General features: G+C 58.1%; 1 protein-coding gene across 1 annotated transcript; it reads left to right on the top strand.

The window, feature by feature from the left end:
* The first annotated feature begins 4,468 nt into the window (after positions 1-4,468).
* On the top strand, positions 4,469-24,235 carry TMEM255B (transmembrane protein 255B). The gene is given in 11 exon segments (XM_055541920.1): positions 4,469-4,523; positions 10,096-10,235; positions 13,251-13,313; positions 20,141-20,230; positions 20,607-20,687; positions 21,815-21,898; positions 22,323-22,417; positions 22,419-22,454; positions 22,456-22,477; positions 23,910-24,053; positions 24,191-24,235. Coding segments are annotated over 11 exon segments (855 nt in total).
* Positions 24,236-24,438: the final 203 nt, after the last annotated feature.

The following is a 24,438-nucleotide window of genomic DNA, read 5'->3' on the forward strand; positions in this document are numbered from 1 at the left end:
TGGGGAGTCCGGGGTGGGCTTCCCGTGGGGACTGAGCACCTGAAAGGTGAGCCCCCTGCTCAGGCTTGTTAGGGGCTGGGAGATCACCATTACAGGCTTTCTTGCGAAGCCCAGAGTGTTCGTAACTTAATCCATCCATGTCCCCGAGAGCATCTCCCGTCTGGCGCATCCCTCACTGCCTCAACGGGCACGGGTGGATGGGGCGGGCCTGTGTCTCCTGGCCTCCCGTCTGCATTATTCATCCCCAGCTCCTGCAGGGTGATCGGTTACAGGCATGCTCTGCGGTCTGCCCCACGCCAGCTCCTGGGCTCTGGACCAGGCTCCCACACATGCTCCCTCAGTGATGAGGGTCCCCGCAGCACGGGGCTGAGGACCCCTGCATCTGGACCCCACCAGGCCTGCGGCTGCCAAAGGGGCTTCCTGGCTGATTCGTGGGGGTCTTCTAATCCCTCTCTTTTCAGGGCTGGCCCTGGTTTCAGAGTCTGCTGACACCTCTCTGCTCAGGCAGATGGAGGTGATGGGTCTTCCTGGAACAGGGCCGGGAGGACCCCACGGAGAGGGGTGCGTCCAGCAGGGGCGCCTGCCTGGGAGGGAGCCAGTGTCGAGAGGGTGGGGCCGCCCTTACTCGCTCTCTGCGCACACGATATTACTGGGCGCCTGTTGTGAGCTGGACGCGGTTCTAAGCAGGGCCTCAGTGAACCCAGTTTCCTAACAGGACTGAGTGGACGCCTGGCTCACCTGCCCACCACCTCCACAGGCAGTGTCGACGGCTCATCCTCCCTTCTCGGGCAGCCGGTCATGCACTTTTAAGTCTCCTTGATTGTAATTTAAGAAACGAAGTTCTAGACTCTTCTTCCTCTGCACTGTTCCAGCTGGAGTCCGTGAAATCTACCCTCCGAGGAGGCAGGCCTGGGGAAGGGTGGACGGGCAGGAGCCCCTGGACTCTTCCTGTCTTTGGTTTCTCCAAAGCTGAAGCCCAGGTAACTGAGAGGCAACGGCCGCAAGGTGAGCGGAGGTCGCCCAGCGCTTGTGCCAGCCTCAGCCCGGCAGCTCCGTGTGGCCCCTGCTGTGGCCTGGACGCCCACCCTCTCTCCAGGCGGGGAGGTGGCAGCAACACCAGCCACCCGAGCTTGGTGGGGAGGGCGGGCGGTGCGGACTGAGCACCGCTGTGACGGAGCAGTGCCTAGACGGGAGCAGGGGCCAGCCAGACGGGTGTGGACCTCTGCTGTGGAGGCCACAAGGACTGGCCGGGCCCCAGAAAGATCAGCTCCGCTTCCTGATGTCTGGGGCTGCCCGCCCCCCCCCACCCTCCCCCCCATCAGCTCATCCATGCTTATTTTTGTCTCCAGGGGGAAAGAGACGCAGGAAGACCTCACCATCTGGAATCCTTGGACTTGATGGTGATTTCTCATCCTCCCAACAGCCCTGCTCCCAGGGCCCCTGGAAAGTGGCCCCCACTACAGGCTGGATGCAACATGGCCCCCTGAACCCTGCACCCCCTGCCCCGTCAGCATCCTTTTGGCCTGCAAGCCTGGTTCCCAGTCCTGATGCTCACGGACCACCCGGGCCCCTCGGACTTCTTCTCCCTCCAGGGGCTCTGGTTTGAGTTCCGGGCGCTGGGATTGTTAATGGCCCGAGGGGGTTCCGGTGGGAGATGAGGGCGCCACGCCGGTCACCAGGAAGCCTCAGTCTCCCCTGGGGCCGGGCCACACCCCTGGGGACCCCCATTTCTCCTCTCCTGAGGGTTCTCACGAGTGCTATCGTCATCGTCTGCCCTATAACACAACAGCACGTTTTATTTCTCCTACTATTCACCTTTAAAGTTCTTAAAGGGCAGGTCTGTATGACTCATCTTCATGGTTCTCTTAGTATCTTGAACATAGAGGAAATTCAGTAAATATTTGTTGATTGCATGAACAAAAGATTAAATGTCTGTAGTCAGGTAAATACACGCTTTCCTATTTGCAGGACGTAATTACACCTTGAAATGGGACTGACCTGGTTCATATCTTGTTTCTGCCACCAACCAGCTACTTGACTTCAGAAAAGTTATTCAAACTCTTAGTGCCTCGGTTTCCTCATCTGTGAAATGGGTAGAATATTGTACCAATCAATGAAGGCAGATGTGAGCGGGGTGAAGTGTCTGATATGTGTTCACCTAGCATCACCCTCGTCCCTGACTGCCGCCTGCCCATCCCAGCTGAGAGGTGAGTCCAGGTCGGCTCAGGGCCTCTGGATGAGACCCTCTGAGGGAGTGGGGACCTGAGTTCAGGTGAGGGCAGTGGAGGTAGGGAACCTTAGAGTCTTCAAACGTTTCACACACAGCAGGAAGAAGCCTGGTGCTAGGGATCATGACTGTTTTAATCAATTATCTTCTTGATGTCAGTAATAATTGGTCCAGACTCTGACTGTCCTCAGACCAGTAGAAGAAAGATTTCCTCATCTTCTCATAATTGCCTTTGCAAGAGCTAAATTAAATTATGTTTTAAAAATACCCTGATCCCAGACTATGGCTCCCTGCAGAGCTGGGCTGGACGCAGGCGTCCGCGGCCGAGGCGGGGGCACCAGGGTCGGTCAGCGCCTTCAGCCTCAGAGCTAGTGCCTCTGCAGCCGTGTTGTCTGGGCTCTTGTGCGGGCGTCTGGGGTGGATTCTAACGATGCCCGCCCCAGGTGTGCATGCCGAGTCTGCTCTGGTTACGTCCATCTGCCTCCTGGACCTCGGCTTCCTCACCTGGGTGGGGGGGTGGAGGACCCCCGATGGGGTGCCTTGTGGGGACCTGGACACCTGCCGTGCTCCTCAGGATCCCCTGCTCAGGGGGCCCAGAGACAGTTTCCAAAGACCTGCCCAGCTGCAGTGGCATCTGAAACCTCTGGCAGGAAATGTATTTATTGGAGAAGGTATCATTTCTGGTAACGCGAGCGCATCCTTTAAGAACGGTTTCAGCGGATCTTTGGAACAACAGGCACAGAATGAGGTCTGCATGGCTGTCTCACCACCTGCACCCCGTCCTGGTCTGCACCGTGGCCACCTTCCCTGGACCTGAACCTCCTCGCAGGCCTCCCAGGCCCGCCTGCTGCCCTGCAAGTGCCCTCCCAGTGACCCTTCTGAAGCGGGCTTGCCTGGACACTCCCGTAGGCCTCCTGCCATCCCCGTGTGCCCGGCCACCCTCCTGGTCTGCCCAGGGTACCTTTCCGAGACGGCTGCCTGGCCCCATGTCACGCCCTCGGGGTGAGCAGGACGTTGCTCTGGTGGGGACCGGAGCTTCCTCTCAGCCTCACACCGTCCCCGCTCTGGTAGCAGGTGTGGCCACTCAGGCCCATCTTGCCCTCGGGTACCGTATTTCTTCTCCATTGTCCCTTCTCCTCCGAGGGCCCGTTGCTGTACGAGGACCTCTGTCCCCTCGTCCATCGGTCTTTCCCGAGTGAAGGGGACGGTATCTAGGATGCAGAGTGGCTGCCCGTGCAGTGCATGCGGGGCACGTATGGGCGAACAGTGCTGCTTTTCACACTTACACACCGTGCACAGGCGGTGTTCCACTCGCTTCAACACCACTCACTCACATTTTCGCTCCGCACTGCGCTCGAGTTTTTCCTGCTGGTGTGTGCAGTGACCCTGGACCTGGTCGAGGTTACACACAGAGCCGTCTTGTGTGCAGACCCCACGCGCCAGGGCTTTCTCTCACAATGGAGCCCCTTCAGAACTACTGGGGTTCCTCACAGAGACTTCATTGACAGATATTCTGAGTCGATTGGTCTGGGTTGAGTTCAGGGCAGCAGTAAATCTTTTTAAAAAGATCTTTAGATGATTCTCCGGGCTTAGAACCACAGGTCTTGGTCATGTCCACAAGCAGGAATTGCTGGCTTCTAAAGAATCTGCCTGCCCACGCAAGAAACTCAGGAAGGAGTCGCGGGTTCAATCCCGGGTCAGGAAGACCTCTGGAGGAGGAAATGGCAGCCCACTCCAGTTTTCTTGCCTGGAGACTCCCATGGACAGAGCAGCCTGGCGGGCTGCAGTCCATGGGGTCTCAGAAGGGTTGGGCGTGACTCAGCGACTGAGCGCAGCGCAGCAGAGCAGACAGGGACCCACCTTCCTTTCCAAACAGCGATGTCAATGTGGCCACACCAGGGGAGCTCCCTTCCCGCAGATTCTCAGCATTACCTACCGTCCCACCTCTAACGCTCTGCCCATGACAAGGCCCGGGGTTGAAGAGGGTGGGGTGGAGGCGGGGCGAGGGCGGGGCGGGGCGAAGTGAGGGGCGGGGCAAGGCGGGGCGGGGCGGGGCGGGGCGAGGGGCGGGGCGAAGGTGAGGGCGGGGCGAGGCGGGGCGAGGTCGGGGGCGGGGCGAGGCGGGGCGCGGGTGGGACGCTGCGGCCAGACAGAGCTCACCTAAGGGCCCGCGCTCGCGGCTGGTCCTCGCGGCCCCGCGCCCCACGGTCGCTGTCGCAGCAGCGGGAGAGCAGCCCTGGGATGCAGCCGCTCCCGCCGCCGGTGCCCGGGCCCATGGCCCTGCTGGACACGACAGGTGAGCGGGCAGGTGAGCCGGGCTCTGTTTCTCCGGTGCCCGAGCTCCCACAGGCCCCCTCCCACCTCTTTTCTGAGGGTCCCGACTGCGCGGGCCTCTGCCGTCTCTTCTCCACCGTCTTCTACTGCAGACAGTAAAGCACGACCCGCACAAGCCGGACTCTGTTTTCATCCTTCCACCCAACTTCAGTCTCCAAAATTTTCTAGGAAAAGGTCATTCCTGGGGCCAGGTAGCTTCTTTCTCCTTGGGCTTCCCTGGGGCTGCTGGGCTCCCCGCGCCCTCTCCAGACGATTCCATAATTTCAAGGATTTCCCTCCCAGCCTGATGCAGCCAAGCCGGGCCTGGGACACAGGAGGCCAGCGCCTGTATTCTCTGCCGGAGGCCGCCAGGAGGGGGCTGTTTTCCCGACAGGGGAGGCGGGAAGACTTCCAAAGAGAAGAGGCTCTGGGATGGGTGAAGAGATGCCTGGGTCCTGAAGGGCTTCACAGACCATCCAGTAGGAAATGGGGGTTTTAACTCCCAGCCCTGCAAAGTCTTTTTAAAAACCAGATTAGTGATGTCACTTGATTTTTAAATGATAACCGAGGAATCAGGAGTTTTTCTAAAAGAAACAATTCTGTGACCAACACTCTCTAAAACCAAATGCAAACAGTTACTGATGCTAACAGATAGTTGTTATTATAGTTATTAAGTACTTATGGTTATTGCCATTATTATATTAGAATGACTTGATTTAAAAATAACATTTTAGATTTTTCTTCTGAGGAGGAACTTTAAATTTAAAAAATGCTAAGAGTTGGTTTTTTACTTAAAAATACTAAACATTAGTGTGGCTGGGATGGGATTATGGGTGTTTTCTGCCTTACATTTCTGGGTTCACACCCTTGAGGGTGTGTTCTGTGTAAAAGTGGAATAAAAGGGAAATTGTTGGCTGAGGGCATGTCCCTGTGTTGTGGTCCATTTGCCTGAAACAGTTGCTTTGTCCCCATGGCCGCTGTTAAGAGTAGATGATTAAATAAGCTCCTTCTTTCTGGGCGGCCTGGGCCCTGTCCGCTGGGAGTGGGTGGCTAGGTGACTGCCCCCACCCCACAACACTTTGTGATGCACCCTTCCAGCTCCACTCAATGAAGAAGGTGCAGAGGGCGGGACAGTGACTCGCTCTTCTCTGTCCTTGGGAGGGGAGGCTGGGAGGGGAGGGGAGGCTGGAAGGGGAGGCTGGAGGAGGCTGGGAGGGGAGGCTGGGGGGAGGCTGGGAGGGGAGAAGCACTGGGCCGAGCCATCTTAATGTTAACACCAACCATGACCCTCTAGCTATCACATGCATCAAATCACGTCTAGAATCCTCGTTTATGCTCTCTCACTGCACCCTATAGCAGCGAAGCGGCAGGCGAGCAGGGAGTTGTCATTATCCCCACTTGCAGATCATTCATTCAGTCAGCATGAAGCGATACAGGTGTGGGAACCCCATGTCAAGCAAGAGCGCCATGGCCCCTGCTCTCGGGGTCTTCCTTCTGCAGGGCCAGGGGCTGGGGCACCTGCAGTCACTCAGCGTGTCTCCTCACTCAGCGTGTCTCCTCACTCAGCGTGTCTCGGGGCCTCCTTCTGCAGGGCCAGGGGCTGGGGCACCTGCAGTCACTCAGCGTGTCTCCTCACTCAGCGTGTCTCCTCACTCAGCGTGTCTCCTCACTCAGCGTGTCTGGCAGCCCCACAGCAGCTCGTGTAAATTGCCGGCACACTTACAAGCCTAATGGCTGAGATTTTCGCTGACAGTCAGGGCACAGCCTCACGGTGCTTCAGTCATAACGATGTGCATGTGAGACTCCTGCTGACGGGACGGGAAGGAACAAGTCAGGGAGTCTGGTTTTTTCCTCCAGCACAGACCACCCCCTCCCCTCCAAAACCTGACCTAAAAGTGCACATGTGTGATGGTGGTCAGGAACATGGCCCCCCGTCTTTTCTTGAACTCATTTCTTATTGTCTGATGTTTACGTGAAGTCCCAGGTTTATAATGCCGAGTGCAGGCTGGGATCTGCCGTAGTGTCTCTCTTGTGCCTGGAGTCTGGATATTGCAGCCTGTGTCATTGAAACAAGGCCGCTCAGACCCACCCCTTCCCCGTCTGCTGTCTTCCCAGACCTCACGTTCCCTCAGAAGCTACCACACAATCCTGACAAAGAGCTGCTTGGGCCCTGTGCTGTTTATCATGTAGCGGTTTCACAGGGAAAGTCAAACTTGGGAAAATGCGGTGAAACGGTGCAGTTAGATTGAAGATGGTTCCAGGAAGCTTCACATGGTCCTGAAGGAGACACCTTTGACGAAGCCTGTCAGGACGTCACTAACGGACTTGACGAGGCCCCAGAAAAACCATTCACCCGGTGGGTGCCCTCCTATACCCACTCATCATGCAGCTTCCTAAAGGGGCCGATCAAAGTAGAGCTGAGAGCCTTCGGAACCAGAGTGTCGTCGCAGGGAGGCGAGGGGTCAGCCAGATGGGCTCACGGAGCTAAGAGACCAGGTCCAACAGTTGGATCGGTGGTGTGAAACAGGCACTGAGATGTCAGTTAATTATTTTGAGCATAATGAATGTATAATGCATTAAAATAGTAAAAATAGCAAAGCCCTCTGAGGAGGAGGGCATTTGATAATTTCGTCAAACACTTAGTCCCATAAAATTTTGTTTCCGGCATCTTCCTGCTCTTAAAACATGCTTTACAACCGAGATTGGTCTGGGCCCTCGGGAAGAGTGGTCGAGGGCGAGCATTGCCCAGGACACAGCACGGCTGTGGGCTCCCCTATGGGGCTCGGGGCTGGGCAGGGTGGCCAGCGCGTAGGAGAGGTGAGCCCCGGGCCAGCTGGGCAGGGCGGAGGCTAGAGGCCCCTCTGGCTGCTGGATAGCCCTGTGTGACTAGTGTGACTGTCAGGTCAATGTCCAAGCTAACAGCTTCGTTAATTTTCCAAACCGTAGAAGAAGATGTGTTTTTAACTTTTGCGTCCTTTATTTCAATGTACCTGCCATGCTAAAGTTAATCACCCAGGACAGGATGTCGCCCGTGGGGAGGCAACTTTCTTTCTCTCACTCACCCATTGTCGAAGTGGCTTTGCCTTTCCATGGTCTCTTCCCCCCACAAGACACCCCAGATCAGTCGTAACAGCTGACCTTTCAGTCTCCAGGGGAAACCAACTTGTACTTGAATCCTTGGTTTCAGGCTTTAAATATGCAAGGAAAAATAAGTGATTGCTTCTGCATGCTTGTGACTCTACCAGGAAGATGCAGCGAATAGCAGTGAATGAGGGAAAAGCCCTCCGCGGGGACCCCCGGGCCCGCTGGGTCCCAAAGGTGTGAATCGTCCACGCACACCTGGGCTGTGCATGCTGTGGACACTCCTCTCAATGGTTCACCCTCAACAGGTCTTACATATTTGCAATAAAAACTATCAGAAAATAGCAGTGAAAGAGCAGGTGAAGGGTGGAGGGCCTCCGGAATGAAGTGCCCTTCTGGAGAGCTTCGCCCCAGCCAGGCCAGTGGGTAGAGCAGTGTTCCCAGGCTGACCAAGCGATTCTGAGTCAGCACGTTGACTCAGGGTTTTGGGTAATTTATTTCTGAGTATGTGACAATCTGGTTTTGGGTGGCATGGCCTTGGCCTGCTGTTCAGCTTTGCTGATTGGACTCCAGACAGCGTGTAAATCTTCAGATGCACAGTCCAGAGCGGAGGAGGCGGGTGAGTGCTGCTGGCGGGGACTGGAGTCATCTGAGATGGTATACGTGTATGTCACTCGTGTCCACCTCTGTGTGACCCCATGGACTGTAGCCTGCTAGGCCCCTCCATCCGTGGGATGGTCCAGATCTGAGATGGTGGTTGTGGTCAAATGCACAGCTGCTTCCCCAGCGAACACACATACAAACCCATCGATTTTGAAAACTTTGGTGTGGGAAGAAGCACCACGCTTTTCTTTTATCCCATTTTGTTCTGGAGTCACAGGCATCAAGACAGCTAACTCTGCAACAAACAGAACATACCAGCCTGGCTGGGTTCTGTGTGGGTCTCTCATCGGCCCTCTGCCTGGCTGTCTTTGGCTCTGTTGTGTGGTTGTTGATGACCACGTAGGGATGGGAGTAACTGAGATTTGATTACGGTAATAATTATTAGTATTACAATTATGGTTATTGTAAACAAGACTTCTTGCCTTCCCTGAGACACGTGTGGGGAAGGTAGTTCCACACGAAACCCAGAAGTCAAGGCTTGGGGGAGGGAGGTGCGAGTGATGGAAGGGTTCCTTTCTTGCTTTCTTGAGTTCTGTGACTACAGATACCAGGGCATCCACAGTCGTGCCTTGCAGTCTGGAGATGTGATTCTGTTACCTAAGCAGAGTTTGGAGGTGGGTAGCCAGGGCTGTCTTTCTGCTCTGCCTCTCTCTGGGTGCGGCTTCCCTTGTTGAGGTTTCCTCATAGAGCAAAATGGCTGCAGGGGCTCCATCTCTGTGCTCACACTCCATGCTGTGGGAAGGAGAAAGGCAGAGGCAATGGTTCCTTTAAGAGATTTCCAGTAGGTTCCAGCTGACACCCTTGTTGAAATGGAGACTATTTGCTGAGGATGTAATTACCCAGCAGAAGAGGCTGGGAAGTGCCACCTCTCAGCTGGCCCATTTCCACATCCAATAATGGGCCCCTCTGACAGGGGGAGAGGAAGGTGGTGGTGAGCTTTGCACACTTTTATACTTTCTGCGCCTCCCATTCGATGTCTTGTGAGTTTGGTGCTAAGCCGAGACCTAGAGGTGGGCCAGCAAGTGGGACCGGCTTGGGGTGGAGCCTGGGACAAGGGCGAACTCACAGAGCAGCGTGGACTCATGGGTGGCCCGGAGGGGGCGGGCGCCCTTGCTGTGCCTAGCCTGCACGGTCTGGTCCAGGCGGGGTGCAGAGGTCCTCCGACCAGCCTTGGAGCTGGGGTGGGGTCCAGGCCTGGGGAGCTGCCTGGCTGTTGCCGTGGGCTGGGGCCGGGGTGGAGGGCTGGGGGACTTGGGACCCGGGGAGGGCTTGGCCAGCCGGATGTTTACTGAGAACTCGCCGTGTGCAGGCGCCGTCCTAGGCAAGGGATGTCAGGGAACAAGGCAGAGCACCCTCCACCCCCGCAGGGCCCATTGTCTGGGGGACAGCGTTAGGGAAGTGGACACAGAACACGTGCATGGTGACGGTGGCTTAAGACACTCTGGGTGCAGCGGGGGCCTCGGGGGAGGGTGGCCAGGCTCCTGTTCTCACTGCAGGCGGTCTGATGGAGGCCCGGGTGAGGGCGGCTGTGCAGGAGGACCAGTGGGGTCTGTGTGGTTCACCAGGTGACAGCGAGGCAGCGGGAGAGACCTCAGGCTGGGCATGGGAGGGGGCGGCGAGCGGTCACCACTCTTAGGACTGGGGTGGGGAGGATGGAGGCAGACACTCGCGGTCCCCGGGGAGTGCGTCCCAGGCCCTGCCTGTGAGCAGAGGGCTGCTGGCAAGAGCTGCTGGGATGCTTATGAGGTGCTGGGACCCTCCCCGAGCCCAGCACCTTACCCACCGGCCCCTCCTGTGCCCTCCCCCGGCAGAGTTTGTGAGAAGAAAGAAGACGGCCCTGTGGTTTGTGGGGGCTCTGCTGGCAGTGTCCGCCTCCATCCTGACCGTCGGCCTGGCCGCAACCACCAGGACTGAGAATGTGACCGTGGGCGGCTACTACCCCGGCATCATTGTGAGTGTCGGGTCCCTGGGGGCGGGTCTGGGGGCCCAGGATAGACAGTTCCGTGTGGTGCTGAGACACATCGCCCCAGCCCCGCAGAGGTGGAAGTTTAGGTGGTTGGCTACATCGTCAGGTGGCCCCATGGGGTGCAGGGTCCTGAGAAGTGGGGAGGGAAAGGAATCGGAGCCAAGGAGTGTGATAGGCCCTCCCCAGGGTCCCCAGAGGGAGCCAACCCTCTCAGAAATTGGACTTGGACTTTAAAAGAGGCCACGAAGCCTGGATGGAGGTATGCTGATACGGCCGCATGGGAGCAGCAGAAAAATGAGCTGATGCGGTCCACATCTCTGCCTCTGGGTAGTGACCCCCCGTGTCAAAGTCACGGCCTGGTCAGACCTGGCAACAGCAGCCCCCAAATCCGAGGTCATCGAGGCTCTGAACTATGAGGTCGTGTCCGCTGTCGGCAGTAACGTTTGCTCCTGACGCTGGTGCTGCGCTCAGGGAGCGCTATGACATCGCCCTTTATCAGACGCGATGCCCGGGGCGCAGTCTCACACAGTGATGAACAGAGACCTTAAAGATGAAGCTTATTTAATTTCTCACTAAGAGTATTATCCAGAGGAGTAATGATGCTGATGCCATTTTAGCAAGGATGAAGGTGTTTTACAAACGTCCTTCGTTTCGTCTTTGTATTCTTTATTTCTGTACTTTCTGCTGTATGAATCTACGTTATCTCCCTGTGTGCCCTTCATGAGTAACCCCCCACGAGCAGTGCTGTGCGGATGGTGTTCTCAGTGAAATCTCTCGAGAATCTGGCTTCCTGGCCTGTGTCCTGGACGGGCGGGGGGAGCTGGGGCTGGCGGCTGCGAGGATGTGTCCTCCAGGTGACCTGCAGAGCGTCAGGATCAGCCGCGAGGAGGTCTTCCATGTTCTCCAAGCTTCGGTGGCTCAGGATCTCACCTTGAGTTCACCTTCAGAACGTCCCGGGTGTGTTCAGAGCCTCGCTCTGCAGGGAACCTGCCTCCTGGGCAACGACCTGGGCAGAACTGGCTTCAGCAGGATGGTTTTGAAAGCAAACGGTGGACACGACAGATGAGCTTTGTTCAAGGCAAATGAGGATGAAAATCACTTCTGGGGACACACAGCTCCAACCCTGTGGCGAAGGGTGTGTCTCAAGCAGAAATTGGGCGAGAGGGTGCAAACACCTCAACATTTTGGAAAGAGGATTTTTTTCAAATCTGAAAACATGGAACTTAAGGCAACCATAGACATATTTTAATTTATTTATATTGGAGGGGATTTTGCTCTCTTGGATGGTGGAGCAGGACTGCAATATTTGGAAGAAAATGCTCATCTTTCTGTACTCCTTGAGAATTTTTAAATTACTGATGAAAACTGCATCTGTGTGTTCATGTCTGTCTCATGGATGTCCTCACAGAGAAGACATTCATGGACACAGGTAGGTCTGACGTTTGTGCATTAAGTTTGGTGCCATGGCCTTAGAGATGCCCCCGCCCTGCTGGCCGCCCCCGCCTGCTCCTCATGGTCACTCGGAAGCCAGCAGGCGGGCAGAGCTGCGGGCACCATCCGGTGGGCTCCAGAGCTGGGTCTCAGGCCGCTCTGTGTGTCTGCGAGGGGCTTGTCTCCCACTGCTCTGAGCAGCAGCCCCGGCGTTCCTGGAACTCCACTCTTCAGAAACTGAGACGTTCTCCCCGGGGTGGGCATGGTGGGGTGAGGCTGCCTGCACCCCGGGGCGCTGAGACATGCACAGCCCGGGGGTTTCCCCGCTGCACCCACGTCACCCGCTCCCGGGCGAAGAGCCAAGGCTGGGGGGGCAAGCGGATGGTCCCGGGAGTTACCTGTCCGCCTGCTCAGCTGAGTGATGGGTGTCAGCCTGTCTGTCTGGAACAGCCCTTCCGGCTTCCTGATCTTCCCCAACAGGTCAGCCGTCCTCCTCCAATGGTCCAGGAGAAACCCTGGGACGGGCCTCTCTCTGACTCCCTGACACAGAGGACGGGTCCCCGTGAAGATGTTCTCCGTGTTGGGGTGGGGGCCCCTGACGCTCTTTTCCCAGAATCAGTTCAACTGATGTGTTGTTCACATCACTCAGTGTTCAGCTCAGTGATATGTTCAACTCAGTAATGTCCGACTCTTTACGACCCCATGGACTGCAGCACGCCAGGCTTCCCTGTCTTTCACTATCTCTCAGAGTTTGCTCAAACTGATGTCCACTGAGTCAGTGATGCCATCCAACCATCTCTTCTTCTGTCATCCCCTTCTCCTCCTGCCTTTAATCTTTCCCAGCATCAGGGTCTTTTCAAATGAGTCAGCTCTTCGCATCAGGTGGCCAAAGTATTGGAGCTTCAGCTTCAGCATCAGTCCCTTCCAATGAATATTCAGGACTGATCTCCTTTAGGATGGAGTGGTTGGATCTCCTTGCAGTCCAAGGGACTCTCAAGAGTCTTCTCCAACACCACAGTTCAAAAGCATCAATTCTTCGGCACTCAGCTTTCTTTATGGTCCAACTCTCACAATCCATACACAACCACTGGAAAAACCATAGCCTTGACTAGACGGACCTTTGTCGGCAAAGTGATGTCTGTGCTTTTAAATTCGCTGTCTAGGTTGCTGATAGCTTTTCTTCCAAGGAGGAAGTGTGTTTTAATTTCATGCCTGCTGTCACTGTCTGCAGTGATTTTGGAGCCCAAGAAAATAAAGTTTGTCACTGTAGGAGTTCAGGTATTTGAACACAAGATGAGAACATGGTTGGGAACACGGTTGGCAACACAGACAAGAACACAGCAGCTTCTGTCATCGCCGGCTTTGATGGCTCTGGAGAGGCCCACCCGTCGGGCGTGAGCCACCGCCCACCCCATCCCCACCACTCGTGCTTCCAGCCCCGGCGGTGGGGGTGGCCAGCCGTGCTCTCTGATGGGATGTCCTGAGGTGGGCGGTCACTGCTCCGTGTCCGCTTTAGGCTATCAGGCCTGTAACCTGAGCGCTCTCTCCCTTGTTTTCCTTTGGCGTCAGCTGGGCTTTGGATCTTTCTTAGGAATTATTGGCATCAACCTGATGGAGAACAGAAAACAAATGGTGAGAATGTGTGTTGTTTCAAATACGGGCAGTGGGGCGTGTGTGGGGCGTGTGGGGGGGTGTGGGGAGTGTGGGGGAGTGGAGTGTGTGGGGGGAGTGTGGGGCAGTGTGGGCAGTGGGGAGTGTGGGGGTGTGGGGGTGGGGAGTTTGTGGGGGGAGTGTGGGGGGGTGTGGGCAGTGGGGCGTGTAGGGGGAGTGTAGGGGGGAGTATGGTGGGGAGTGTAGGGGGTGTGGGGGGAGTGTGGGAGGGTGTGGAGGGGGTGTGGGGGGAGTGTAGGCAGTGGGCGTGTGGGGGGAGTGTTGGGGGGAGTATAGAGGAGGTGTGGGGGGGTGTGGGGGTGGAGAGTGTTGGGGGGGAGTGTGTGTGTGGGGTGTGGGCAGTGGGGCGTGTGGGGGGAGTATAGGGGAGGTGTGGGGGGTGTGGGGGTGGGGAGTGTTGGGGGAAGTGTTGGGGGGAGTATAGGGGAGGTGTGGAGGGTGTGGGGGTGGGGAGTGTTGGGGGAAGTGTTGGGGGGAGTATAGGGGAGGTGTGGGGGGGTGTGGGGGTGGGGAGTGTTGGGGGGGAGTGTGTGTGGGGGGTGTGGGCAGTGGGGCGTGTGGGGGGAGTATAGGGGAGGTGTGGGGGGTGTGGGGGTGGGGAGTGTTGGGGGGGAGTGTGGGGGGAGTATAGGGGAGGTGTGGGGGGTGTGGGGGTGGGGAGTGTTGGGGGAAGTGTTGGGGGGAGTATAGGGGAGGTGTGGGGGGTGTGGGGGTGGGGAGTGTTGGGGGGGAGTGTGGGGGGAGTATAGGGGAGGTGTGGGGGGTGTGGGGGTGGGGAGTGTTGGGGGAAGTGTTGGGGGGAGTATAGGGGAGGTGTGGGGGGGTGTGGGGGTGGGGAGTGTTGGGGGGGAGTGTGTGTGGGGGGTGTGGGCAGTGGGGCGTGTGGGGGGAGTATAGGGGAGGTGTGGGGGGTGTGGGGGTGGGGAGTGTTGGGGGAAGTGTTGGGGGGAGTATAGGGGAGGTGTGGGGGGGTGTGGGGGTGGGGAGTGTTGGGGGGGAGTGTGGGGGGAGTATAGGGGAGGTGTGGGGGGTGTGGGGGTGGGGAGTGTTGGGGGGGAGTGTGGGGGGAGTATAGGGGAGGTGTGGGGGGTGTGGGGGTGGGGAGTGTTGGGGGAAGTGTTGGGGGGAGTATAGGGGAGGTGTGGGGGGTGTGGGGGTGGGGAGTGTTGGGGGGGAGTGTGGGGGGAGTATAGGGGAGGTGTGGGGGGTGTGGGGGTGGGGAGTGTTGGGGGAAGTGTTGGGGGGAGTATAGGGGAGGTGTGGGGGGGTGTGGGGGTGGGGAGTGTTGGGGGGGAGTGTGTGTGGGGGGTGTGGGCAGTGGGGCGTGTGGGGGGAGTATAGGGGAGGTGTGGGGGGTGTGGGGGTGGGGAGTGTTGGGGGAAGTGTTGGGGGGAGTATAGGGGAGGTGTGGGGGGGTGTGGGGGTGGGGAGTGTTGGGGGGGAGTGTGGGGGGAGTATAGGGGAGGTGTGGGGGGGTGTGGGGGTGGGGAGTGTTGGGGGGGAGTGTGGGGGCTGCGGGGGTGGGATGTGGGCGGGGCATGTCCCCCTCACAGCTCTAGCTGTAGGTGTTCCTAGGAAAGCCCTGCCCCAACCCAGCACCCCAGAATCAGTCCCTAGCTTTGCACTGTAAGCCCAGACTCGGGCCTGAGTGGCTGCCGTTCACATCCTTGTCTAAGTGAGCCCCACCCCTGGGACTGTGGGTTATGTCCCACAGCTTCATGTGGTGTCTTAGCAGCTAAGGTTGGGGCACAGGAAGAAAAGTGTAGGGCTGGTCATTAGTTTAAGTCACTGTGGATAAACTTCAGGCAAAACCACGCACATGTGAGCATTTGTGCTTGAGTCAGGAGCCCTCGCATATTCTCCTGCCTCTGGGGTATGATAGCGTGTAGCTTCTCCCAGACTGGGGAGAGAGGATCAGCGCAGAGCCAGGAGGACTGTGGTTCGCAGGGCTTTGCAGAGGACACGTCCACAGCTGTCTGTCTGTGGGCTATGCATCCCAGCCTTGATCGGTGCTACAAACCTAAGTTTTATTGAGTGTTTCCATTTGGAATCTGTGTTGCTGATGTACCCCTTTGGGAAATGGAGCTGTAAGAATGCTAGTTAGTTTTGCTGGTTCAGTGTGGCAGGCCTCTGTGCGGTTCAGAAGGGATGTCCGTTTCTGCCTCGTCTCTCATCAGACGGCGCTGCTGTTTCCGCCTCTACACGCGCTTCCTCTTCCTGCGGGCTCACCAGTGCCGCAGTGGCTGCGCGGGAGTCCGTGGCATGTGAGGAGGTGGGGAAGGTGGCGCCTCTCTGGAAAACAGCCTGGCAGCTCCTCAGAGGGTTCCAGCCAGAGCTCCCGCAGAGTAGGGCGAGTGCTGTCTGTCTCACGCCGGCGACTCTGGTGGGTGTGACGGGGGCTTGTAGTGAATTTGTCCTTCCTTGATGAGTGACGCTGAGCTGCTTTTCATGTTCTGGTTGGTTTTTGTACATCATTTTTTGGGAAATGTTTATTCAAGTCCTTTGGCCATTTTTAAATTGGGTCACGTCTTGTCAGTTCTGTATACTCCAGACACACGTCCCTTATCTGACAGAGGACCTGCAGGGGCTCCAGCCATCCTGTGGGGTGTCTTCTCACCTTCTTGATAGTGTCCTTTGAGGCATAAAAGTTTTCAGTATTCCAGTTCCAGTTCAGTCTCTCAGTCGTGTCCGACTCTTTGCAACCGCATGAATTGCAGCACGCCAGGCCTCCCTGTCCATCACCATCTCCCGGAGTTTACTCAAACTCATGTCCATCGAGTTGGTGATGCCATCAAGCCATCTCATCCTCTGTCATCCCCTTCTCCTCCTGCCCCCAATCCCTCCCAGCATCAGGGTCTTTTCCAGTGAGTCAACTCTTCGCATGAGGTGGCCAAAGTATTGGACTTTCAACTTTAGCATCAGTCCTTCCAATGAACACCCAGAACTGATCTCCTTTAGGATGGACTGGTTGGATCTCCTTGCAGTCCAAGGGACTCTCAAGAGTCTTCTCCAACACCACAGTTCAAAAGCATCAATTCTTCAGCGCTCAGCTTTCTTCACAGTCCAACTCTCACATCCATACATGACCACTGGAAAAACCATAGCCTTGACTAGATGGACCATTGTTGGCAAAGTAATGTCTCTGCTTTTTAATATGCTATCTAGGTTGGTCATAACTTTCCTTCCAGGGAGTAAGTGTCTTTTAATTTCATGGCTGCAGTCACCATCTGCAGTGATTTTGGAGCCCAGAAAAATAAAGTCAGCCACTGTTTCCCCATCTATATCCCATGAAGTGATGGGACCGGATGCCATGACCTTAGTTTTCTGAATGTTGAGCTTTAAGCCAACTTTTTCACTCTCCGCTTTCACTTGCATCAAGAGGCTCTTTAGTTCCTCTTCACTTTCTGCCATAAGGGTGGTGTCATCTGCATATCTGAGGTTATTGATATTTCTCCCAGCAATCTTGATTCCAGCTTGTGCTTCATCCAGCCCAGCGTTTCTCATGGTGTACTCTGCATACAAGTTAAATAAGCAGGGTGGCAATATACAGCCTTGACATACTCCTTTCCTTATTTGGAACCAGTCTGTTGTTCCATGTCCAGTTCTAACTGTTGCTTCCTGACCTGCATATAGGTTTCTCAAGAGGCAGGTCAGGTGGTCTGGTATTCCCATCTCTTTCAGAATTTTCCACAGTTTATTGTGATCCACACAGTCAGAGGCTTTGGCATAGTCAATAAAGCAGAAATAGATGTTTTTCTGGAACTCTCTTGCTTTTTCCGTGATCCAGCGGATGTTGGTAATTTGATCTCTGGTTCCTCTACCTTTTCTAAAACCAGCTTGAACATCTGGAAGTTCACAGTTCACGTATCGCTGAAGCCTGTCTTGGAGAATTTTGAGCATTACTTTACTAGCGTGTGAGATGAGTACAATGGTGCAGTAGTTTGAGCATTCTTTGGCACTGCCTTTCTTTGGGATTGGAATGAAAACTGACCTTTTCCAGTCCTGTTTCAGTATTAATGAAGCCCATTTGGCTTACTTTTTCTTTTGTTGCTTATGTTTTGGTGTCATTTCTAAGAATCTCATGGCAGTTCCAAGGTCATGAAGATTACCCAAGGTCTAGGAGTTTTATCACTTACGTTTAAGTCTGGTCTGAGCATGTCTGCATAGTCGCTTCAGGCATGTCTGACTCTATGTGACCCCATGGACTGTAGCCCACGAGGCTCCTCTGTCTATGGCATTCTCCAGGTAAGAATACTGGAGTGGGTTGCTATGCCCTCCTCCAGGAGATCTTCCCCATCCAGGGATCAAACCTGCCTCACTTATATCTCGTGCATTGCAGAGAGATTCTTTACCACTGAGAGTTGATTTTGTATATAGCATGAGACGGGTCCACATTCCAGCTTTTGCCTGAGGCCTGTGGTCGTTCTCCTTTTCAGTGTGTGGATTCACAGCGCTTGCTTTCCAGGGTCCTGGCTGGGCTGCGTCCTCTCTCACGTGGATCCTGTTGTTGGGGCGAAGCACCCTGTCTCCACCCAGCTCTGGGCAGCCCTCTTCATATCACAACCTTATCTGCTTGGTATTTGCATTTTAAAATCACCTGCCCTTGTTGGAATGTAGACGGTGGGCCCACCAGCGATTCGAAGATGACCTTCTAGCTACTGAGTAACAGCTGTCCCTCTCCTAGGAGAAGAGACCCCGACTGGACAGGGAGGTGCATTCACAACATAACCCAGAGCTTCCTATGGTTGCCAGGGCAACAGACACATCCTCTCTGCAACATCTGTGGGGTCTGGCCACCCTCACACAGGAGAGGCACCTTCTGGGGGGTGAGTGGTCCTTCTGCTAATGTTAAACCACTAGCAGCTGGAGGGGGCCACGAGGCCTGGGAAGGATGAGGCGCTGTGACGGAGCCCAGGACACGCAGGTCTCGGCTAAGAGGACGCTGTCCTAACGCTTGTCCTGACAGGTTTCCTATTTCTAGCCTAGGGCTTGAAGGAGAGGACTTCCAATGTCTTTCCCAGCACCGTTGCCTGGACCCTGGGTTCTCGGGCACTTCCACACGTGCGGTCGTCCCTGAGCCGAGCTTATCACGCTGGTGATCATGCTAACACTGACTTCTAACGTTTCCTGAAGGTTGACGAGGACGTTCAGGTCGTGGGGACCTGTGCAACCTGAGTCAGACCACGTTTACACATCTGCAGCAGGCAGCCCTGTGTGCCAGGGTACCTTGGAACTTGTGTGCTTTCTGTGAAGCCAGGAGGCAGTTGGGTGCAAATGTGGTGTGAAGGTCTTTCGGCTGAGACTGCAGTTCAGAGCTAGCTGCCAGCTAGGACGAGGAGCGCGGGTCTGTGAGGCCGTCAGCTGCTGCCTGAAGGCCTCAGCAGGGCAGCGGGTCTGATGGCAACTCTGCCCACACACCCATTTGTGATGAGACTGGCAGGGCCCTCGCCCGGGCCAGCACTCAGCCCAGGCACATGGGCCGGGCGGAGGGCCCCGTGACGGCTGCCCGCAGACCTGCCGGCCCAGCAGAGCCATCTCCAGGGGCCGCTCTGCTGCTCGGGGGCGCTGCAGGGCCCTGGGGGGAGGCGGCGAGGGGGCAGCGCCCTCCAGGGGGCTGTGTGCCTGTCCACTGGAGCAGGCTTTCCGGCCCGGTGTTGGGCAGACCCAGTACCTGCACAGTGAGGAGGGGCCACGAGGAAGTTCGCCCGGCCACCTGCCCCTTGGGACAGCCCCGTGGCTGAGCGGGCCGCCTCTGGCCACGTTCTCGAAGCTGAAGATGAGCTGCCGTGTGCATGAGTGTCGTACTCTACTTGGCAGCTTGTTTTACAGAAGTCTGGGTGAAAGTTCCGGTCACTTTACAAACTTCCCAGGACGGAGAACGTGCCCTCATGTTGTGGATTGCGTGGCCCTGGGAGGGGTCCTGGTGCAGGGCTGACACCAGCGGCCCTAACAGGAGGGCACACGGGAAATTTCCACTTTTGCTCTTTGTTTTCATAAACCTGAAATCGTTTCACAAGAAATATAAAAAAAAAATGTTAAAGAGATGGCCGATCTGAGACAAGAGGACAGGTTCTCAGCCTCACGAATAATAGAAACGCGGGCAGTGAGAGTGAGGCTTGTCTGCTGTCAGATGGGAGGAGGCACATGGTGGAAGCGGGCAGCGTCCTTGGGGTCATCAGGGGCGCGCATCAGGCTGTGGTGCGGAGGGCCCACTCATCCCCTGGGTTCTGGCATGCGGAGGTGCCCACTGTATCCCTTGGCACCTGTGGCCCCTGGGTCCCCAGAGCCCGTCCTGCAGAAACACTTGTGTCTGAGCCCAGGCTTTTCTGTGGAATGCAATCAGGGTCTTGGTAGCAGAGTTTGATACAGCAAGGAACTGCCAGGCTCTGGGAGGCCCTGGCTTGTCCACGAGGCTGTGTGCTGGGATGACAGCTCCCTGTGTACCTGCACCCCCAGACCCCATGAAACAAGCAAGTGACCGGGTTGGCCTTGCTTGGGGGGGGCATCCCGGCCAGCGTGGCGGGTCTCCAGCGGCCATGGTGGGAGGTGAGGACCCCACGGAGCTGCCGCGGGGTTCCAGACGAGGACCGGGGAGGTGCCGTGGGGTTCTGGGCAAGGATCCTATAGAGTTGCCGTGGGGTTCCGGGTGAGGACCCTGAAGAGCTGCTGCGGTGTTCCAGGCGAGGACCCCAGGGAGGTGCTGCGGGGCTCCGCGGGGACTCGGGACCTGAGCAGGGGGGCGTTGCAAGGTTCCGCCGCGCCCGAGCTGCTCCTGTCTCTGCTTCCAGCTGGTGGCGGCCATCGTGTTCATCAGCTTTGGCATGGTGGCGGCCTTCTGCTGCGCCGTCGTGGACGGCGTGTTCGCCGCTCGGCACATTGTGAGTCCTCCCCCGGCTTGTCCTGGTTCAGGTCTCAGGTGCTGTGTGCGTTTAAGAGATTGTCAAAAGTTCAGTTTCCTCTTGCGGAACCCAGCTCGGTGACCCTCACTGTCTGCGTGCCCTTGTGCTGTCCGGTCGCTGGGCTGTCCTCCCCCCCTTCCCCTTGTTGCCCCCACCGTGGCCAGTCGCCATTAGACCCGAATTCCCCACCTTCTCCGTGGCTCTGGGGTGAGCCGTGGTGCTCCTGCCCCATCCCCCGGGGGCTCTCGCTGGCCGCGGCCTTGCCCCTTCGGCTCGGAGCCTGCGGTGACAGGTCTGAACTCGCTGCGGGTGGCTGCCGATCTGCGCTGAGGCTGCCCTTTCCACTTCCCTCCAGGAGCCCAGGCCCCTCATGGCGGGCAGGTGCCAGTTCCATTCCAGCGGAGCTGGCTATCTACATGACGTCCACCAGACGGAGGTAAGGGCCAGAGCTCGTCCTCTCTCTGACCCGCAGCCTGTGTCCCGGGGACATGGCCCTGTCCGCGTTGGACTGTCCTGGCCCCAGCGTGTATGTGCCCTGTCTTACCACGCATCTGGTGAGGAGCGGGGCATCTGCCGTCACCTTCACCCTGGACTCACAGTAGCCCTGCATCCACTTGTCCAGCCTGTGTGGCTTTTGAGATGAGCCTTTTATTGACTAATTAGCGCTCACGTGGGTCCCAGCTTGCTGGCCGTCCCGGGCTGAGGACACAGGGTGCTTTCACATCTGTTCTGGGAGCGACGGGGGTGTGGTGGCTGCGTGGCCCCCTCTGTCCTGCCATCTCTTATCTCACTGTCCTGTCTGTGAAGATTGGTCAGTTTGGTTAAACACAGCCTCTGACGCTGTGTGCAGAGGTCAGGCAGGAGAAGTGTGGGGCGGGTGGTGGGGAGAAGGTGGGAGCAGGCGCGTGGTTGAGGCCTCGTGGCTTCTGCGGACGCCGCCTGCTGCTGCCTGCCCACGTGGGACACCCCTTCTCTGAGGGCCTGGCCCACACTCCTGGAGGGAGCTCTGGGGCCTTGTCCTGGTCAGTGGGGGCCATTGCCCGAGTCCCTGTCCTCACTCAGGCACGTTCTTCCCCGCAAGTCCTCCCTAGGGTCCCCAGCCTCCCTCTGCGGCTGGGTGGTCTCTGCTCCACTTACCGCCCACATGGGGGTGGTTGGCTCGTGACGCTGGTCACAAATCGCTGAGGAAGGAGGGGAGGCCTCTATGGTGTGGGGACAGGCTTGGTCAGATGGAGCTGCTGGGAGGTCTGGAAGGGTCTCCCACCCGGAGAGGTCCCTCCCTGGAGAGTCTCCCACCTGGAGAGGTCCCTCCCTGGAGGCATGGAGCCGAGGCCCTCTCCCCCGCCTCGTCCAGCAGCAGGCGCTGGTCACCTGGTCCCTTACCTCCCCCAGCAGGGAGGCTGCGTCGCCCACCAGCCTCTGCACCTGACCTGGTAGAAGACCAGGCGGGTCAGGAAGCACGCACTCGGGAGGGGCGGCTGCCTGGCTTGGGGGCAGAGAACTGGGTGAGGGTGAGGGCAGGGCAGGGCAGGTGTGGGCGCCTGGCTGCCTCTCTGCTTGCAGGTCACCTGTCACTCTCTGAACGGTGGGTGTCCGCTGAAGGTGAAGAGCAACACTTGCTACTGCTGTGACCTCTACGAGCCGGGGGTGAGAGGCCGCAGGGCAGGGGCGCGGGCCCGGGGCCTGGGCAGGCGTGTCAGCGCGGTTCCCTGGGAAGGGGCTGGACGCAGGAGCGGGGCCCTGGGGTGTCTCAGAGCCTCATGCCCTGCCCCCTCCCCCAGGGCTGGAGGGGGTTGTTCCAGGGTTTGGTCCAGTCCCTGGAGGTAAATCTCAGCCCTGTGGGGACTGCCCCCCGAAGCCTAGGACCCCTGGAGTTTTGGGCCCATGTGGGGCCAGCAGGGCAGTGTGTCCTGCTCTGCTCAGAGGCCTGGGGCATTCCCTGGTGAAAACGGCCTCGGGCTCCGCTGCCTGCTGCGTCTCCCTGCGGAGGGCCCTGGGCCCCACCCTGCCCCGCCTGCCCGCCCAGGCAGCGCCTCTGCGGCTGCAGGTGACGCGTGCCCTTGCCATGCAGCGCCCGGAGCCCCCCGTCTGTCACGCGTTTGTGGGCGTCGGCGCCGGCCGGGATGCGCTCCAGCTCTACTGGGTGCTCCGGGCCTCGGCCGCGCTCAGTCCTGGGGCCGCTGCTGGGGATCGTCACCGCGGCTCCTGGGGGCCTTCAAGGACGCCGTGAGTGCACTCATCCCCGCCAGGCTAACCGCAGCCTCGGCCCTTCAGCCCGTCCTCCCTGAGGCGTGAGCGGCCTGAGCCCACTCAGGGACAGAGCAGGACGTGGAGCCTGATCCTCGAAGGCCTTGCCACACCTCCCTGGCCCGAGGCCTGCGGAATTCCAGCGCCTCTGCCCCGTAGGTCCGGGGCTCGGGCCTACACTTCCCCAGGCACAGGTGACTCCGTGTGCATTCCCGAGAGCCGGCCTGAGTGTCTGGGCGGCTCTCCCCGCGGCTGGCATCCTCCCCAGGGGACCGGCTTCTCCAGGCCGTGTTCTCAAGTGGATCCTGTGGGGCACCTCCCACAACTGCCCCCATCCTGGGAGGTGCCGCATGTGAGGCCCCCGACACCCGGGCGTGCCCACAACAGCCCGCACCAGCAGCCATGCTCCCGTCACCCAGCTTTAGAGAAAAGGCAGTGTGAATGCACCTCCAAATGGCCCCCTGCGGCCCAGACCCCAGCGCCTCCCCCGCTCAAACAGCCGACGGGGGGCTTGTTACCGCTGCCCCGGAGACTGGCTATCGCCCGCGTCTCTCAGCTTAGCCTGGAGCCTCTCAAGAGCTGTGACATGTTTCTGGAAGGTTTCCTGACCCCAGATGAGTCCTGGGAGACCACGGGAGTCCCCGGTGCCCCATTAACCACCCTTCTCCCTGGCTTCCACTCTGGGCCCTGCAGACCCCAGGCCCGCTTTCTGCTTGGTCACAAGGCTCGGCAACCAGCTGGTCCTCTTGCCCCTGGGACGGCCAGGGTCTGTGGGGCCTTCTCGGGAGGCTTCTCCTGCAGGTCAGAGTGTTCCCCTGGCAAATCTGCGAGGACAGGGAGGTTAGACTCGATAGATGCACAGTGTCTGGTTCCGGGCCCTGCGAGCCTGGCGGAGGTGGCTGGTCTGTCCCCAGGGACGGTGGTCAGCCCGATGGGCTTCCCAGAATGGGTCCTGTGCTCACTGAGTTTGTGATAGAACCGCTGAAGCTTCTCTGGGGAATGTGGCAACCTCCCAGAAAGGCCACTCATTACACAGGATGCAGCTGTGTGTAAGCTACGTGCTGGACAGTTTCCTCTTGCAAACCCAGAGCTCTGGGTGTTGGGAGAAGCAAGCAAAGTGACTTTTTAGAATTTACACCTATGAGTAGATGCTCTTGTAAGTGTAGTGCATCTTATAATTGAAGAATTATCTTAAACGGAGACACTTAACTCGCCACCCGAAGGTCTCTGCTGTCAGGGCTCTGGAGGCAGGTCCCAGGTGAGCTTTACTTCTGGTCAGAGGGAAACCCGCGGGAGGACGTGGACGCTGTCACCTGGGGACTCCACAGGATGACGGCTGTCTCCTGCATGACTGCTGGACGGGGCTCTCCAGAGCCAGGCTCGGCTGATGCATCTCCATCCTCTGTGGCAGGTCCCGCTGGCCCAGCTGGCCTACGGCCCGTCCACGGCGCCTCGGGTCCTCTACGACCCCGCCCAGCAGATCCTGGCCTGCTCGGGCTTTCGCCCCAGGCCCCCAGCCATCCCGACCTGCTCGTCCTACCCACTGCCCCTCCAGGTAGGCCGAGTGCCCTGGCCGGGGGGTTGCTCACGTCACAGGCAGCCCTCACCTGGGAAGTGCTGCCCAGGTGGGACCCAGGGGCAGGGGGCTTGGGCTGAAGGAGTGCGCGGTCTGTGGCTCCCCCTCCTGATTAGGTGGGGGTGGTGAAGCTGGTGTGGACCAGCAAGGGCGCGGGATGACATGGAGGGCATCCCGAGGCCCCTCTCAGGATGTTCGACGGCCCCAGGGGTGCGTTTTGGGTGCCCTTTGCTCCTTGTGGCCCTGGAGACCCAGCCAGCTGACCCTTTGGGGCCTCAGCTTTCCTAACCCCCATCCGGGTCCCCTGGAAGTTGGCTGCAGTTTCCTGGCCAGAGCGACTGGGTGGGCCAGCTGCCTGGCCCCC

This window comes from Bubalus kerabau, chromosome 12 (assembly GCF_029407905.1).
Source record: "Bubalus kerabau isolate K-KA32 ecotype Philippines breed swamp buffalo chromosome 12, PCC_UOA_SB_1v2, whole genome shotgun sequence".
Lineage (NCBI taxonomy): Eukaryota > Metazoa > Chordata > Mammalia > Artiodactyla > Bovidae > Bubalus > Bubalus kerabau.